Consider the following 19268-nt stretch of genomic DNA (forward strand, 5'->3'; position numbering starts at 1 on the left):
ATGCAACCTCAAGCTCCTACCTCGACCTTCACCCTGGGTTCTTCCCCTCTCCTGCCCCTCCTTCTGTCCCCCAACCCCACAGTTAACTCCCACCTTCACACAGGGGTCCTCCTCAATTACCCTGCTATTGCCCAGCCCCCACTTTCAAGCCCAGAGCCGTCACCTCCCTCCCTTTGACTGCCTGCTCCATGCAGAGCCAACCCCACCTTCAACCCCGTCTCTCCTTTCTGTTCTCCCTTTGCACCCCCACACAGAGCCAACTCCACCATCAACCCAGACTCTCCCCTCCCTCCCTCCCTCCCTCCCTCCCTCCCTCTGCCCCATACACAAAGCCAACCTTCACACCCTGCTTCTCCTAAGCTCTGACCCCCATAAAGTCACTGCTAGCTTACCCCATTGCACCTGGACTTGCCCTACAACTGCCCCTTCCTTCCAAAGTGTTCTCTAACCCCTCCCCTCCCAGAGTAGGAGGGAGTTTCTGGGCATTCCCACTGGCAGTGGGGAGCAGCAACCAGCCCCACTGTCACCACCTGCCCCTCCGCTGCTCCAATGTTTGGCTCCAGTCTGCTCAGCCCCCCCACAGCTCTGCCTCAGTGGTGCTGCTCTGCCTCCAGCCCAACTTTGGCTCCGTACTGCAGCTTCCAGATTTGTACAGCCTTAATAGCCCCAAATCACTTAAAAACTAACCCCAAAGTAGCCCAATCTATCTATTGAGACAAAGGTGTTTTTTTTTTTAAACACATTGGTCTCTACATCAAGTAACAGATGAAAGTTTTTGTTAGATACCTAAGTACAAACTGGATTTAAAAAAAACAAATAATACAAGTCCCAGCAGGAGATCATCCACATTAAAAACAAAGCGAGATGAAAATCAAATCACATTCAAAACCCCAATGTTGGTACTTGTATCCCAATTGAGGATTGGCAGATATTTCAAACTAAAAATAGAAAATGTTAAAAATAGCCCCAAAGTAGCCCAAAATGTATGTAGTGCAAAAACAAAAAAATATATTTATTTCTAATGCATTGAATCATGGTACTCAATGTCCATATTTTGAGTTGAATTAGTTTGTTACTGTTAGTTGCTAAAAGACAATATTTCATCCTTGCTGTGTTCGTCAGAAGGAGAATGCTTCTGCTGCTAGTCATACGTCAGCAATGACCAGTGCGATCATTTCTTTCATTGGTGTAAACTATTCTCAACAAATTCTGTGTTGTTGCATATATGCCCTAACAGAAAGCATGTTTTCTAAAAGTTCCTCTTCCAGCCTTTTGCGCAGTTTTGTTTCAATCAAGTTCAGCTGAGATAGCAGTCTTTCAACTTCAGCATTGCTAGAAGGTAATGACAGCAAAAACAGAGCAAATGAGCCAAGTTCACCAGAGACTTTGTCCTCAGCAGCATTTATGTATTTGAGAACCTCAGTCCAAAACTGCTCAACTTGGTTGTCCTGAGTATGAGGCCAGTGAACCACTGGCAAAACTCTCCACTGCTGCTCCAACTTTCCAGTGTCTCCACAAAACAAAGGCAAAAATGAGATCACCCAATCAACATCGTGCAGGGCTGAGCAGAGTAGAAGGACTTAGTACTGCAAGTGATTCAATCACCAGGATGTTTGGTGGCCATCCCTGTTTCATGACAAACCCCAACATGAAATTTTGACACCAATTTTTGATGCCTTAGAAGGCGGGAACGGTTAGTGTGTGTTTTGAAAGTCCAAGCTGAAAAGCGACAACCAAATGAACTGTTAAAAGTGGTAAGTTTTTGACCCAAAGGTGACGTTGTAGTTAAACACAGTGGTCCAGTTCTCAAAAACACAAAGTTTCATAACTCTCACCAACAAGATCTAGTAGAATGTCCTCAATTCCTGCAGAAGCTTTCCTGTATTAGTTTCCCCTCCAGGCCTCCTGAAGGATTAGACGTAGAAAAATCAGGTAAATTTTGTTCACAAGATTGCTGCACATATGATAATAAAACATTGCTTCCATTCATCCAAACTGATCCAGGCCCTATTCATACAGTGACTAATGGAAAGCCACCATGAGTCAGAAAGCTGCAGTATATTCTGGTGGTCTGGAAGTCATGGAAAGGCCAACAGACAGGGTTTGTGGGGGTTTGGGGCTGACAGGTGACCCTGAAAGAGGTCAGGGAATGATCAGAGAGATGGAATTCAGCAACCAAAAGAACAGTGCTTGGTCATAGAGCGATAAGACCTTAGATGTGAGGATGTTCTCACACTGTGAACTACCAATTTCCTGAGCTTAGCCAAATTGAGACAGAGCACTCTTGTTTAACGAGATCTCCTTTCCCACTCTTGTCACACAGGTTTAAAATCAGTGGCCCCAGGTGATTACATTCTGCAGGTGTATTTGCCCACTTTGTCACAAATCTCTTTGGTTTTAGCTCCATAAATGATAGGGTTGAGCATGGGGGGGGATGACAAAATAGAGGTTGGCCAAGATGATGTGAACCTGCGGAGCGATGCCCTGACCAAACCGGTGTGTCAGAATGGAGAAGAGGGAGGGAGTATAAGACATCAGCATCACACAGATGTGGGCTGTGCAGGTGTTGAGGGCTTTCTGGTGGGCTTTCTTGGAAGAGATTCTAAGGACAGCCCTGATGATCAGACAGTAGGAGAGGGCAATGAGTGTCAGGTCTAAACCGATGACTACAAATCCTATAATTAAGCCATACATCCTATTGACTGCAATGTCCCCACATGATATATTTGCCACAGCTATGTGCTCACAGTACGTGTGGGAGATAATGTGGTTTGCACAAAATGGCAGCCTGCTCAGGAGCAGGGCCAGGGGCAAAATGAAGAGAACAGCTCTTATCAAACCCACTAGCCCTAGCTTAGCTATTTGTGTGTTGGTGACAATGTTGGCATATCTCAGAGGGTTACATATGGCAACATAGCGATCAAAGGCCATTGTCACGAGGACGGCTGAGTGCATAACAGAAGCTGCATGAAGGAAGAACATCTGGGTGAGGCAGCCACGCACAGTGATGCGTTTCAAATTGAACCAAAATATACATAATGCCTTTGGCATCACGGAGGTAGACATGCCGATATCTGTGAGCGCCAGCATGCAGAGCAGCAGGTACATCGGCTTGTGCAGGGTCTGCTCTTTGCCTACAACAAACAGAACGGTGACATTTCCCAACAGACTGATAATGTAGAATATAAAGAAAGGGATGGAAATCCAGATGTGGTCAGCTTCCAGGCCAGGGATGCCCAATAGGATGAATGTTGAAGTGCCAGAAAGGGTGAGGTTGAAAGTTGCCATGAGATGATTGACGTGTTGATCAGGCTCGGAAATGCTCCAGGTGCCTGTGAAGGGAGAGAAGCACAGTGAGGGGGGTTACATGCTTTATAACAAGTACTACACTAAATATTTTATAGGTATTACCAATCTAGAAAGGGGGGTGAGCAGTGAGGTGACAAGATTTGCAGATGACAAAAGATTATTTCGGTCATAGTCAAGTCCAGAGAAGTCCTCTCAGGGAGCTAACTAACCAGGTAAATGGGCAGCATGATGGCAGATGAACTTTAATGTGAATAACTGCAACATGTACGCCCATTGGAAGAAAAGCTTGAATTCCTCACACACCTTACAAATTTCTAATTTAACTGTATGAACGCAGGACAGGGTCCTGGGGTCATGGTACACAGCTCTGGGAAACCCTAATCACAGAATTTATTAGTCTCTAAGGAGCCACAAGTACACCTTTCCTTTTTGCGAATACAGACTAACACATAAACTGTGGTAAACATATAACACGTAAACCGTGGTAAACACAGCTGCTACTCTGAAACCTAATCGCAGAATGAGCATGGACAGAAACTAAGCAAAACATTGGGGTACAGGAGGAATGAAATGGGGAATTGTACAGAAAATACACTGCCATGAGATTAATATTTCACCCTCCCATGGACTCCTCTGTGTACTCCAGGGCATGCTTCTCACACTGGAAACTTTAGGATACAGGGGTTCAGGCAAGGGCAACGAGAATGATCAAGGGCTGGGGAATCTGTCATATGGAGAGAGATTGCAAAGACTGGGATTGTTACCTTACAAAGGAGATGAATAAGAGGGGATATGAGAGAAGTCTGTAAAATACTGACTGGTAGAAAGTACATGGAGAATTTGTTCCCCCTGTCTTATAACACAAAATCAAGAGGACATTCAAATAAACTGAAAAATGGCAAATTCAAAACAGATAAATCAAGAATGCTTTCTTCACTAAATGACTCATTGGACTGAGGAACTCATTTCCACAAGAGGTAGTCGAGGCCGTAAACTAAGTAATAATCAGGAAGGGTTTGGACATTTACATGGATTGTGACATTATCCAGTTAGAATACTTACAGCTAAATAAATATTTTGGAAAGCCTATACACCCACGTGTTTCAGGGCCTGAGATAGTCTTTAGCTGTGAGGTATTAGGGTGACAGCCTCATGATGGACAGGTCACCCCCCACCCGAATCCACCCACTGCTGGGTTTCTTCTACCTTCTTCTCCAGCACCTGGGGCTGTTACTGTCAGGGAGAGGACACTGGACTAGATGGACCATAGGTCTGATCCACGATGCAATTCCTGTGTTCGAAAGGAGCCAAGTTTCCACCATGGAAACAGGCATTATCATGCTGAGCTATGACTGTGCTCAACAGAATGGGCACAAAGGACACAAGAGTCTTGGTATTTAGGGCTATAGGCCTGCACCTCTGTTACTTCCCTTGTGTCTTTTGTTGGCACAGTTTCATGTTGGCACCCAGCTTTGTGTGAGACATAAGTTACAGGTGTAAACCGACAATTGTAAGCAGAAACGTGTCAGCAAATCAGGTGCTTACCCTTCTCATGCCTGAATATTGATGAAGTTTGTAGATGACTCAAAAATTTGAGGATGGTAAATAATGAAGAGGATAGTTCCATGATTCAAAGCTACTGGATTGGTTGGTAAACTGGGTCGAAGCAAACAATATGTTTTCTAATATAAACATGTAGATAGATACCTACATCTAGGAACATGTAGATGATGCTTACATGATGGGGGACTCTCATGGGAAGTGCAGTGACTCTGAACAGGATTTGGGGGTATGAAGGAATAATTTGCTAAACATGAGCCCCCAGTGTGACCATGCAGCCAAAAAGAGCTAGTGTGTTCCTGGGATGATAACCAGGGGAAGCTCAAGGAGAGGTAGAGAATTTATTTTACCTCTGTATTTGCACTGGTGCGACTGCTTCTGGAATCCTGTGTCCAGTTCTGGTGCCTAAAATTAAACATAGATGTTGATACACTGAAGAGGCCAAGTATTATTAGAAGGTTAAGAAACCTGCCTTATAGCAATGGATTGTCATCAAGTCACCCCTTAACCATCTTTGGTAAACTAAATAGACTCAAAAATCTCAGTCTGCTAAGTACCTACACAGGGAACAAATATTTACTAATAGGCTTTTCAGCCTAGCATACAGAGGTGTAACATGATCCAATGGCTGGAAGTTGAAGTTAAAGAAATTCTGCCTGGAAATAAGTTGTACATTTTTAAATGGTGAGCATAATTAGCCACTGGTACAATTCACCAAGGGTCTTGGAGGATTTTTCATCACTGAGAAAGTTTAAATCAAGGTTGGATATTTCTCTAAAATATTTGCTCTAGGAATAATTTTGGGGAAATTCTCAGGCCTGTGTTATACAGACCGGATAATCACAATCCCCTCTGGCCTGGGAATCTATGAACATGTCCCCAGGAATTGCCTGGAGGCATTTTGCCTGCAAGCTTGTGTCTGAGATTAAGGAAGGCATTTATTATTTTCATGGCGATGGCACCTGGGAAATCTACATTAGATGTGTATTTCATGAGGAAGAGAGATCTTTTGAGGCACTGCATGGATGAATGTTTTAAGAGAGAAAAATAATGACTTGACCACATGAAATCCTTGCTATTAATGACTAATAGAGGTGGCTAACAAATGGGCCCAGAGCATCCTGGGTTTAATGTCTGTGTTCCAGTTGCCCACTGCTTCTGGCAGCTGACAGTTGCTCCTGAAAATGAGTGGTGTTTATATAGGCCCTGATATGTCCCAGAGTTGCCCACTCTTGTTATACAATGTGCATACTTCTCCGCTTGTGCATTGTTCCTGTGCAGCAGTCCCTGAAGCCATGCACATTGTGTATGAATGCACCAAGATCAGCAGCAGACGTGCCCTGGCATTTGCCACTCCCTGTGTGGGATTTCTCACTGGTGAGACACAGTCACTGGTCTCCCTCCAGACAATAGAGAAGGTGTCACAGGAGGCACCTCACCCACTGCAGAGGAAGAGCTGTGTGTGGTGTGGGGCAACCTGGAATGTGTAGGAGCCAGGGATGGCTGGGGAGCATGGAGGAGACACTGGTAACCAGCGTGCTGTTGGAAACAGGGCAACCTGGAATGGGGAAGGAGAATGCGGGCACAGGGTCAAAATATGATGGGAAATTGAAACAACTGAGGAGCAAAGAACAATGTTTCCTTTCACCAGTGAAATGCCAACCATCACGAAGAAAAATTGAATTTCAGCATCTCTACTCACTTGTCCATGAACTCCCCACTCTCTGTCTCCACAACCACCAGTGTTGACCGCTTCTCTGTGTACATCCACCTGCCTGCCCCCAACAACCTCCAGTACTTCTCTGTGTACATCCACCTGCCTGCCTCCACAACCTAAAGTGCTGACTGCCTGTTCAGTCTGTCCCCCACCCTCCCAACTTCCAGCCCGGCCACACCGTGATACTCCTCACCCAGGACCAAAGCCAGGTGACAGACCCCACAGTGACCGATCACAGCAATATCTCCTCAGACGAGGTTAAACTCAGTGTCGGCCTGCGCCAGGGAAAAGGAGGAGATCATCCTGAAATGCCTTTCTGGGGGCTAAAGGAACCCCAGCAGCAGCTCAGCCTGTGCAGGGAAGGAGAGGGACAGACCTGGTGGGAGGGAGAGAGGATGTTGAGACTGAACGGAGCCAGCTTGAGTAAATTTTCCTCAAATTGACATAAAGCTTGAATGTATTGCAGCCAATTACAAACCCAGACACACCTTCCTGAGGCTGCTTTTCCATGTTGTTAATTGATGATGGTGCCACAAGACTGTAGTAGTTAAATCTGTTGTGTTTCTGATAACATTAAACAGTTCAAGTACCATGCTGGTGAATTCCTGCCCAGATAGTTCTTGGTTTGGGCCCTGGAACCCTTTCTAATCCCTCAGCAATAACTTTCATTAAGAAATGGGAACTCACCAAAATCCACCCAGCATAGAGAAGAAATCTCCTTACGGCGACAGGAAGGCAGAGCCCTGAGAATGAGTGTATGAATCTCATCTGTCTGACAGTTGCTGTGCTGGGCAGTGACCTTTATCATTCTCCTGTATATTCCCTTCAGACTCTCAGGTTGTCCAGGGCTCCTGGATAATTCCCTCTGCTCTGTGAGCAGTGAGAAGAGAAGAAAATAGACCCTGGAGAACTTCAGCCTGAAAGCCTTTCCCGGGAGCAAAGAAATTATTCGCCTATAACAGGCACTCATATTTTTAGGGCAAACTGAGTGTTGCAGACTCTTCATCATAGCAACTGGCGATGGCTTTCTTTTCTGTGTGTAATGTACTGCCATCTGCACTATGTGTGGGAATGCTGCCACAAATTATGGGACCTCTGAAAAGTCACTGCCACTCTGTTGAGGGCAAATGATGTGATACTGAATTGATGTGAACCAAAGCGTGTGGGAAAGGCTTTCTTCTCCCAGCATTCTGGCATCAAAGGTATTTGCCATTATCTAAAGTTGAATGTATCTCTCTCAGCTCCCAACTCTTCTAATAATTCATCTGCTCTCTGCATCAGGTGTTGATCTTTCAGAAATCGATGCAGACACAGGTTCTGTTATCCTGCGTCCGCACTAGTACCATGGGACTTCTCCACTCAGTGTGCAATTCTTTCACTAATCCCAGGACCAAATGATGTGGAAGTCATCTTACAGGTCATCCCACATTTTATGAAGGAACTTCCATGGAGTTTCCTGGATTTGTTGCCTGGGGGTTATTTGAGTATGGTGGAAATTTAGGTAGGTGTGCCCTGAAAACATAGCGGTAAAGGAATCAAACAACTGCTACATCTGGATCTTTCATTTGGGCTACAGTCCTTTCCCCTTTCTTGTGAAACAGGTGCCTGTGGACCTAATTTGGGCTCTGGAGGGTATGAGTGTGATGGGTTGTCACCCCTGGGGTACAGTCTGGGAGCTGTGGGAATTGCTGCATCCGTCTAACTACCCAACTGGACTGTCCCTGCTCACGCTGCTTTTCTGGAGATACAGATAGCCTTACCAGGCCCTGTTATCACCCAGCATGACAGCAGATGGTGATACAAACCCAAATGGAGCTACTTGAGGGCCTACCCAAGACACCCAAACACGAACAGCATACACCAGCCAATTTCTCAGCTCCCCAGGTTTGCCCTCCCACACAGGAAAGTAATCCCCAAATTATACTGTCTTGCACTGCACAGGGGTCTGTCCAATAGAAGCTCATTAATAGAGTTTGCCCTTCCCTCAATGTTGGTAGGATATGCAACAAAGCAGTGCTAACCAAGCTGAGATTTTCTCTAGCTCAAAGGCACACTTCACTCAAAGGCACACTGGTTTAGATAAAGCCCCTCTCCCCCTGCCCCCCCAAAAAAAACTATTTAACTACAAAAAGATATATTTTAAGTGGTTATAAGTGTTAGCAAACAGATCAAAGCAGAATACCTAGCAAATAAACAAAATTGTAAACTAAGCATAAGATACTAGATAGACTGGATAAGAATGAACAATTTCTCACCCTAGCTTGTGATACAAGCTGTTCACCAGGTTTCCTTACACAGGCTAGAAATCCTTTTAGCCTGGGACCAGTTTTCCCCCAGTTCAGGCTTTGTTCCTCAGGCGTTTCCAGGAGCTCTCTTGTGTGGGGTATGAGTGAGACAAATAGATGATGTCACACCCAAATATAACATTAACATGTGGTGGGAATCCCTTGTTCCAAAAACAGTTCCAAGTCTGGTTTGTGGAAATATATAGGTACCCAAAATGGAGTTCAGTGGTCTGGTCACATTCCCTTGCCTGCTCTGCTGGGTCATAGCAGCCATTATCCATAGACTGTCTGGAGCGTTCTCAGGAAGGCTCACCAGGTGGGAGATAAGCTCATTCTTATGTTCTTATCTCAGTTTCCTTTTCCTTCTTTGGCTGCTGGACCTCACAGTCGATGGAGCCCACATGCCTCACTACCTCAAAAAGATCTTTGTCATGGAACCAGTAATTTGAACTGCAAGCTTGGTAGTAACAATAACACTCAGTCACCCAGTTTGAACACTCACAGCTGCACCTATTTGTAAGGCTGTCTCTGTACTTGTGCATTTAACAAAATACTTCTAGCAAACACCCACAAAGTCTTGAGGCCATTTCTGAATTGAAGACTGTATCAGACTATGTTTATTTCCTGGTGTCTTTTCTGTTCCAATGGTAGATCTATGTTCTTAATCTCTTTACAAGGGTAAAGTGAAGTTGGGTCCTCAGTTAGGAAGGATTTGTTGGGATATTGCCACGCACAAAAGGAATTTCATAAGCTTATTTGCTCATTTGGCTCATAGCCAGGATGCTAGGACTATGGCTTCAGGGCAACTAATCTGGAAGGGTGACTTTATCACCAATCCATGCTTGTGGTCTTTCTTTATAAGTAACATTTAGGTCTGATGAATTAGCAAGTTGCCTTATCTGTGAATACTGATAACACTGGAGCTCCAAGGACAGAAGCATTGAACAGCCTGAACTGCATTACCGAGGCAATGACATGCCAGCCTTCAGCACTTAACAACGGCCGGCTGACACTCTGAGCCCAGGGGAGAAGAACTCTACGGTCTGGAGCAAGTCAGGGACTGTTGTGACTCCTGCCCAAAGTGCGGCCACTGCCTCAGTCCCTGGGGTTCCACCACTTCCCCATTCACTGCAGCGAGTTGTTCAGAGGCCTGGCTAAGGAAGTCATGGCTTCTGTGACTTTCAGAGACCTCTGACATTTTCCCCTTCAACCCTGGGCATCGGAGCTAGAGATGTCAGCCAGTGAGGGCCCCGGGTTCTCAGCTGCCATGAGTGGCCAAGGACCCAGCAGCTCTCAGCCACTGTGGGTAGAGGGCGGGGCCTTCAGTTAATTTTGACTATTGCCCGTGATCTGTCCATGACTTGTACTAAAAATAACTGTGAGAAAATCTTAACCTTAGGCATGGCTAATCATCTGGTCTACCCTTCATTCCTGTACCAAACTGTATCATGGGCCCAGATAGCCACTCCCTGAGTGAATGCATTCTGGATGCTATCAAGCCTGGGGTCATTGCAAACCCACTGACCTGCCTGGAAGTGTCTTCCACAGCATCATCTTTTCTTCCCCTATTCCTATCAAATCTGCTGGTTCTACACTTACTGGGGTGTCAGCCTCCGTCTTGTAAGTCAGCCATTCCCACCATTCCTTCAGGACTTCATCAAAGTGGTTGCAGTCCCTCCACAATATGACCAGAAAGGCCAGTTATTGGAAATAATCTCCCTAATATGTTTATTAAGTTTTAGCACAACTAAGTTTCCACACAAGAATTCCTTTATTAGTCCAAACGGAACTTGGTGTTGATTACACCCAAATACAATTACAAGCAGATACACACTTATGTGTTATATCCTACAAGAATACATTCATAAGCATTGGCTAAATATTTACCACATTAAGTCCTGAGGTAAATGAGGAAGTGGGAATGCACAAAGAAGAGGGTGCAACAGGGGAGGCCTCCTGATTCATATTGAGAAAGTAGGGCAATTATATAGTTATCTTAGGTGCATGTACACAAATGGAAGAAGCCAGGGAAACAAGTAGGAAGAATTAGAAGTCCTGGCACAGTCAATATATAATGTGATTGGAATAACAGAGACTTGTTGGAGTAACTCACATGACTGGAGTTCTGTCATGGATGGGTATAAACTTTTCAGGAAAGACCAGTGTGGGAGAAAAGGGGGAGGAGTTGCATGGTATGTAAGAGAGCTGTATGATTGCTCAGAGCTCTGGTATGAAACTGGAGAAAAACATATTGAGAGTCCTTGGGTTAAATTTAGAGGCAAGAGCACAAGGGTGATGTCGTGGTGGGCGTCTGCTATAGACCACCGGACCAGGAGAAGGAGGTAGACGAGGCTTTCTTCGGACAACTAACTGAAGTTTCCTGATCACAGGCCCTGGTTCTAATGGGGGACTTCAATCACCCTGATATCTGCTGGGAGAGGAATACAGCAACACACAATCAACCCAGGAAGTTTTTGGAGACTATTGGGGACAACTTCTTGGTGCAAGTGCTGGAAGAAACAATTAGGGGCTGTGCTCCTCTGGACCTGCTGCTCACAAACAGGGAAGAATTGGTAGGGGAAGTAGAAGTGGGTGGCAACCTGGGCAGCAGTGACTATGAGATGGTCGAGTTCAGGATTCTTACAAAAGGAAGAAAGGAGAGTAGAAATATATGGACCCTGGACTTCAGAAAAGCAGACTTTGACTGCCTTAGGGAACTGATGGGCAGGATCCCCTGGGAAGCTAATACGAGGGGGAAAGGAGTCCAGGAGAGCTGACTGTATTTTAAAGAAGCCTTATTGAGGGTGCAGGAACAAACCTTTCTGATGTGCAGGAAGAATAGCAAATATGGCAGGCCACTAGCTTGGCTTAACAGTGACATCTTAGCTGAGCTTAAACACAAAAAGGAAGATTACAAGAAGTGGAAACTTGGAGAGATGACAAGGCAGGTGATTAAAATTGCTCTAGCATGCTAGGGTGTAATCAGGGAGGCCAAAACACAAATGGAGTTGCTGCTAGCAAGGGATGTGAAGAGTAACAAGAAGGGTTTCTATAGATATGTTTCAGAGTAACAGCCGTGTTAGTCTGTATTCGCAAAAAGAAAAGGAGGACTTGTGGCACCTTAGAGACTAACCAATTTATTAGAGCATAAGCTTTCGTGAGCTACAGCTCACTTCCTCAGATGCATATCCCTCAGACAGAGACAAACACCTACAAGATCTCTGTCAAGCTTTCTTACAACTACAATACCCACCTGCAGAAGTAAAGAAACAGATTGATAGAGCCAGAAGAGTTCCCAGAAGTTACCTACTACAGGACAGGCCTAACAAAGAAAATAACAGAACGCCACTAGCCGTCACCTTCAGCCCCCAACTAAAACCCCTCCAACGCATTATTAAGGATCTACAACCTATCCTAAAGGATGACCCAGCACTCTCACAAATCTTGGGAGACAGGCCAGTCCTTGCCTACAGACAGCCCCGCAACCTGAAGCAAATACTCACCAACAACCACATACCACACAACAGAACCACTAACCCAGGAACTTATCCTTGCAACAAAGCCCGTTGCCAACTGTGCCCACATATCTATTCAGGGGACACCATCACAGGGCCTAATAACATCAGCCACACTATCAGAGGCTCGTTCACCTGCACATCCACCAATGTGATATATGCCATCATGTGCCAGCAATGCCCCTCTGCCATGTACATTGGTCAAACTGGACAGTCTCTACGTAAAAGAATAAATGGACACAAATCAGATGTCAAGAATTATAACATTCATAAACCAGTCGGAGAACACTTCAATCTCTCTGGTCACGCGATCACAGACATGAAGGTCGCTATCTTAAAACAAAAAAACTTCAAATCCAGACTCCAGCGAGAAACTGCTGAATTGGAATTCATTTGCAAATTGGATACTATTAATTTAGGCTTAAATAGAGACTTGGAGTGGCTAAGTCATTATGCAAGGTAGCCTGTTTCCTCTTGTTTTTTCCTACCCCCCACCCCCAGATGTTCTAGTTTAACTTGGATTTTAACTTGAAGAGTGGTCAGTTTGGATGAGCTATTACCAGCAGGAGAGTGAGTTTGTGTGTGTATGGGGGTGGGGGGGATGTGAGAACCTGGATTTATGCAGGAAATAGCCCAGCTTGATTGTCATGCACATTGTGTAAAGAGTTGTCACTTTGGATGGGCTATCACCAGCAGGAGAGTGAATTTGTGTCGGGGGGTGGAGGGTGAGAAAACCTGGATTTGTGCTGGAAATCACTTTAGATAAGCTATTACCAGCAGGACAGTGGGGTGGGAATAGGTATTGTTTCATATTCTCTGTGTATATATAAAGCCTGCTGCAGTTTCCACGATATGCATCTGAGGAAGTGAGCTGTAGCTCACGAAAGCTTATGCTCTAATAAATTGGTTAGTCTCTAAGGTGCCACAAGTCCTCCTTTTCTTTATAGATATGTTAGCATCAAGAATGTCAGGGAAAGTGTGGGACCCCTATTGAATGGGGGAGGCAACCTAGTGACATATGATGTGGAAAAAGCTGAAGTACTCAATGCTTTTTTTGCCTCAGTCTTCACAGACAAAATCATCACCCAGAGTACTGTATTGAGCAACACAGTATGCAGAAGTGGTGAGCAGCCCTCAGTGATGATGTAACAGATTAAGGACTATTTAGAAAAGCTGGACATGCACAAGTTCATGGGTTCAGATTTAATGCATCCAAGGGTGCTGAGGGACTTGGCTGATGTGATTTCAGGGCCTTTGGCTGTTATCTTTGAAACTTGTGGTGATTGGGAAAGGTCCCAGAGGACTGGATAAAGGCAAATGTAGTGCCCAAATTTAAGAGAGGGAAGAAGGAGAACCCAGAGAACTACAGACCATCAGCCTCACCTCAGTCCCTGGAAAAATCTTGGAGCAGGTCCTCGCGTAATACATTTTAAATCACTTGGAGCAGAGGAAGGTGATAAGGATCATTCAACATATATTCACCAACCTGATTGTCTTCTATGATGAGAGAATTTGCTCTGTGGATATGGGGAAAGCAATAGATGTGATATATCTGGAGCTTAGCAAAGCTTTCGATACGGTCTCCCACAGTATTCTTGCCAGCAAGATAAAAAAGTATGGATTGGGTGAATGGACTATAAAGTGATAGAAAACTGGCTAGATTTTTGGGCTCAACTGGTAGTGTTCAATGGCTTGATGTCTAGTTGGCAGTTGATATCTAGCAGAGTGCCCCAGGGGTCGGTGCTGGGGCTGGTTTTGTTCAACATCTTCATTAAGGATCTCGATGATCGGATGGATTGCACCCTCAGCAACTTCATGGATGACACTAAGCTGGGGGGCAGAGATAGACATGCTGGAGGGTAGGGATAGGGTCCAGAGTGACCTAGACAAATTGGAGGATTGGACCAAAAGAAATCTGAGGTTCAACAAGCACAAGTGCAGAGTCCTGCACTTAGGACAGAAGAATCCCAGGCACTGCTACAGGCTGGGGACCAACTGGCTAAGGGGTAGTTATGCAAAAAATGATCTGGGGATTATAGTGGATGAAATGCTTGATATGAGTCAGCAGTGTGCCCTTTTTGCCAAGAAGGCTACCGGCATATTGGACTGCATTAGCAGAAGCATTGCCAACAGCTTGAGGAAAGCAATTATGCCCCTCTATTTGGCACTGTCGAGGCTACATCTGGAGTATTGTGTCCAGTTGTGGGTACCCCACTACAGAAAGGATGTGGACAAATTGGAAAGAGTCCAGTGGAGGGCAACAACAATTATTAGGGACCTGGCACACCTGACTTATGAGGAGGGGCTGAGGGAACTGGGGTAATTTAGTCTGCAGAAGAGAAGAGGGATGTGGGATTTGATAGCAGCCTTCCACTACCTGAAGGGGGGTTCCAAAAAGGATGGAGCTCGGCTGTTCTCCATGGTGGAAGATGACAAGAACAAGGAGTAATGGTCTCAAGTTGCAGTGGGGGAGGTCTAGGTTGAATATTACGAAAAAATATTTCAGTGGGAGGATGGTAAAGTATTGTAATGGGTTAACTAGAGAAGTGGTGGAATCTACATCTTTAGAGATTTTTAAGGCCTGGCTTGACAAAGCCCTGGCTGGGATGATTTAGTTGGTGTTGATCCTGCTTTGAGCAGGGGGTTGGACTAGAGGACCTCCTGCGATCTCTTCCAACCCTGATATTCTATGAATTTATGATAATGTAAAAGCAACAAGAACATTTAAATATCATTTATTTCTAATTCCATTACATGACTGTTGTCAATGTCTATATTTTGAGTTGAATTAGTTTATTGTTATTAGTCTCTAAAGGCAATGTTTCATCCTTGCTGTCTTCATCAGAAGTAGAATGCTTCTGCTGCTGGTCATACATATCAGCAGTGACCAGTGCAATCATTTCTTTCACCGGTGCAAAATGTTCACAACAGGTTTTGTCTCATTGTCTGTACTCTGTAACATCAAGAATGTTTTCTAAAAGCTCATCCTGCATCTTGTTGAACTTTTTTTTAATTAAATTCATCTGGGAAAATAGTATTTCAACTGTACATTGCTAAAAGGTAGTGACAGCAACAGCAGAGCAAATATGCCATATTCCCTATAGTCTTTGTCTCCAGCGGCATCCATGTATTTGAGACTTTCAACCCCAAACTTCTCAACTTGGTTGTCATGAGTATGAGGCCTGTGCATCGTAGGCAAAACTCTCCACTGATGCTCCAACTGTCCAAAGTCTCCAGAAAACAATGGAAAAAAATGAGATATCAGCCAATAGAGGTCATGCAGGGTAATGCACAGTAGAAGGATTTAGTACTGCAAGTGATTCATTCACCTGGACTTTTGGTGGCAATCTGTTTTTCACAAATTCCAACATGAAATCTCTGTGATGGTGCCCCCCATAAGACTCTAAGGAAATATACTTATGAATGTATATATGACATAACTAGAATGTGTTTTATGCTACATATGTGAAGTAACATATCTCTGTAAAGGTTATGATCTACTGAATCTATTAATCCTATTTGTATGTATGTATCATTTTTGTATTCAAAGTTATGAATATTGGCTGCATACTTGTTTGATTCTGAGAAGATTTTAGTGAAGCAGTTGGTCAGCTTGCTGAGAAAAGACTATTCTCAGTAAGTGCCCAGCCAAGAAGCCCTTAAGCCAACATTGAACTTGGAGACGCCAATCCACATCTGGGCTTTCCCAGGAATGTGGCTTGGCTGGTAAGGAACTCAGTCATGTGTGGACGTGTGACTTGTCCGGGGACTCCAAAGCTCCATTTTGTAGCTGGACTTTGGATAGGAGAGAGGAGGGAGTCTCTACCCACAAAAGAAAGTCTATTTAAATCCCTGGGAGACCGCTCCATTTTGTCTTCAGCTGGCTAAAGAGAGAGACTCTCCACCCCCAAAGATACTTGAAAGAAACTGGAACAAAGGACAGTAACTATGGGGGGTGGGGGGGAAGGGTGAGTGATTGCTGGACCCAGACTAGAAGGAGACTAGTCTGTAAAAGAAAGCTTACTGGAACTGGTGAGGATTTTATCTGTATCCAGTTTTATTACCATACTAGACATAGACTTGCATGTTTTGTTTTATTTTGCTTGGTAAATCTCTTTGCTCTGTCTGTTATTACTTGGAACAACTTAAATCCTACTTTTTGTAGTTAATAAAATTACTTTTTACTTATTAATTAATCCAGAGTATGTATTAATACCTGTGGGTGGGGACAGCTATGCATATCTCTCTATCAGTGTTGTAGAGGGCAAACAATTCATGAGTTTACCCTGTATAAACTTTATACAGGGTAAAACAGATTTATTTAGGGTTTGAACCCCATTGGGAGTTGGGCATCTGAGTGTCAAGGACAGGAACACTTTCTAAGTTGCTTTCAATTAAGCCTACAGATGTTAGGGGATGTGGTTCAGACCTGGGTCTGGGTTTGCAGCAGGCTAGTGGGTCTGGCTCAAATCAAGCAGGACCATGAAGTCCTCAACTGACTGGTCAGGAAAGCAGGAGAAGTAGTAGTCTTGGCACATCAGTTGGCAGCCCCCAGGGGGTTTCTGTGATCCAACCCATCACAATCTCAATACTGACTTTTGACATCTTCCAGCATGGGAAAGGCTGGTGTATATTTTATAAGGTCCAGCTTAAAAGCAATACCAAAATCGACTTCACAAAGCAACAAGTAATTTGACACCAAGGTGACATCATAGCTTAATACAGCAAAGTCCGGTTCTCAAAAACACACAGTTTCACAACTCTCACCAAGTCCTCAATTCCTGCAGCAGGTTTCCTGTATTAGGACTTTCCAGTGGAAAACTTTTGTTTATCCTCCAGGCTTCCTGAAGGATTGGATGTACTAAAATCAGGTAAATTTTGCTTACTGGATCACTGTGCATATGATAAAGAAGTTTAGCACTGTAGTTACTTTCCTTGTCTTTAGCTATCTGAAAGAATCCTGTTCACACAGGAACTAATGGAAAGTCACCTAGCATCGGAAAGCTGCATTATCTTCTGGTGGTCTGGAAGGCATGGACAGGCTGAGTGAGAAGGGGATAGGAGTGGGAACTGGTGAGTGACACTAAAAGGTATCAGGTAACGTTCAGGGACAGGGAACTCAGCAACAGAGAAAGCAGTGCTTGGTGATGATATGATAAGACATTAGATGTGAGCAGCTTCTCCGACTGTGAAATTCCACAATGCTATGCTGATCCAAATGGGGAGAGAGCACCCTTGATTAACAAGGAGATATCCTTCCCCCTCTTGTCACACAGGCTTACAGTCAGTGGCCCAAAGTGATCACATTCTGCAGATGTATTTGCCCACTTTGTCACGAAGCTCTTTGGTTTTTACCCCATAAAAGATAGGGTTGAGCATGGGGGGGACGAGTATGTAGAGGTTGGCCAAAATGATGTGAACATGCGGAGCGATGCCCTCACTGAACCGGTGTGTCAGAGAGGAGAAGAGCAAGGGAGTATAAGATGTCAGTATCACACAGATGTGGGCTGTGCAGGTGCTGAGGGCTTTCTGGTGGGTTCTCTTGGAGGAGATTCTGAGGAGAGCCCTGATGATTAGACCATAGGACAAGACAATGAGCATAAGGTCTAACCCACTGACTACAAATGCTATCACCAAACCGTACATCCAGTTGACTGTAATGTCTCCACACGATAACTTCACCACAGCCATGTGGTCGCAGTACGTGTGCGGGACAATGCGTTTGGCACAGAATGGCTGCCTGCTCAGGAACAGGGGCAGGGACAGAATGAAGAGAACAGCTCTTATCAAAGCCAGAAGCCCTAGCTTAGCTACTTGTGTGTTCGTGAGGATGGTGGGGTATCTCAGGGGGTTACATATGGCGACATAGCGATTGAAGGCCATTATTACAAGGACGGCTGAGTGCATAACAGAAGCCGCATGAAGGAAGAACATCTGGGTGAGACAGACACCCACAGTAATGCTTTTCAAATTGAACCAAAATATACACAGTGCCTTTGGTATGACAGAGCTAGACGTGTTGATGTCTGTGAGTGCCAGCATGCAGAGCAGCAGGTACATCGGCTTGTGCAGGGTCTGCTCTTTGCTTACAATAAATAGAACCATGAAATTTCCCAAGAGGATGATAATGTAGAACATAGAGAAAAGGATGGAAATCCAGATGTGGGCATCTTGCAAGCCAGGGATGGCCGTTAGGATGAATGCTGATGGGTCAGAAGGGGTGAGGTTGAAAGATGCCATGAGGTAGTTGAAGCATCAATCAGAATTGCTGAAGATGCCTGTGAAGGGAGAGAAACAGAGATGCACGGGGGGTTACACACTTGATAACAGTACAGTAAATACGAGAAAGGAGGATGAGCAGTGATGTGGCAACATTTACAGATGTCACCAGATTATTTCAGTCATTGTCAAGTCTTTAGAGGGAGATAACCAAGCCAGGTGAATGGGTAGTATGATAGCAGATATACTTTGATGCCAAAAATGGGAACATTTATGCCATTGGAGTGAAAAACTTGAATTTCTCAAACACCTTGCTAGGTTCTAATTTTACTTGTATGAACTCAGGACAGGGTCATGGGTATCATCTTACACAGCTCTGTGAAACCCTGCTCACAGTGCAAGCATGGGCAGATGCTAAGCAAAACACTGAGATGCAGGAGGAGTGGGATGGAAAATCATTAAAAAAATACAGAAAATGCAATGCCATGAGATCAGTCACTCAATGTTTCACCCTCCTCTGGACTCCTCTGTGTAATACTGGGCACCCTTCTCACTCAGGGTATTGCAGAGCAAGAGGTGTTCAGGGAAGGGCAATGAGAATGATCAAGGGCCCAGGAAAACAGCCAGTATCAAACGGAGTGTAGTTGGTACTGATCTGATTGT

The 19268-nt window shown here is 44.7% G+C and overlaps 2 protein-coding genes across 2 annotated transcripts; both read right to left on the reverse strand.

Moving 5' to 3' along the window:
- Window positions 1-2397: 2397 nt before the first annotated feature.
- On the reverse strand, window positions 2398-3288 carry LOC140916548 (olfactory receptor 52E2). Its single transcript, XM_073358237.1, has one exon. The coding sequence runs from the start codon at window positions 3286-3288 to the stop codon at window positions 2398-2400; it is 891 nt and encodes a 296-aa protein (XP_073214338.1).
- Window positions 3289-17687: 14399 nt separating this feature from the next.
- On the reverse strand, window positions 17688-18626 carry LOC140916633 (olfactory receptor 52N4). Its single transcript, XM_073358320.1, has one exon. It carries the CDS (start codon window positions 18624-18626, stop codon window positions 17688-17690), a length of 939 nt encoding a protein of 312 aa, XP_073214421.1.
- Between the last annotated feature and the right edge of the window lie 642 nt (window positions 18627-19268).

Source organism: Lepidochelys kempii, chromosome 1 (genome assembly GCF_965140285.1).
Source record: "Lepidochelys kempii isolate rLepKem1 chromosome 1, rLepKem1.hap1, whole genome shotgun sequence".
Classification (NCBI taxonomy): domain Eukaryota; kingdom Metazoa; phylum Chordata; order Testudines; family Cheloniidae; genus Lepidochelys; species Lepidochelys kempii.

What these genes read in the sequence shown, in the direction of transcription:
- LOC140916548 (XM_073358237.1), bottom strand. Translation starts at nt 3,288, where the DNA reads ATGGCAACTTTCAACCTCACCCTTTCTGGCACTTCAACATTCATCCTA.
- LOC140916633 (XM_073358320.1), bottom strand. Translation starts at nt 18,626, where the DNA reads ATGGCATCTTTCAACCTCACCCCTTCTGACCCATCAGCATTCATCCTA.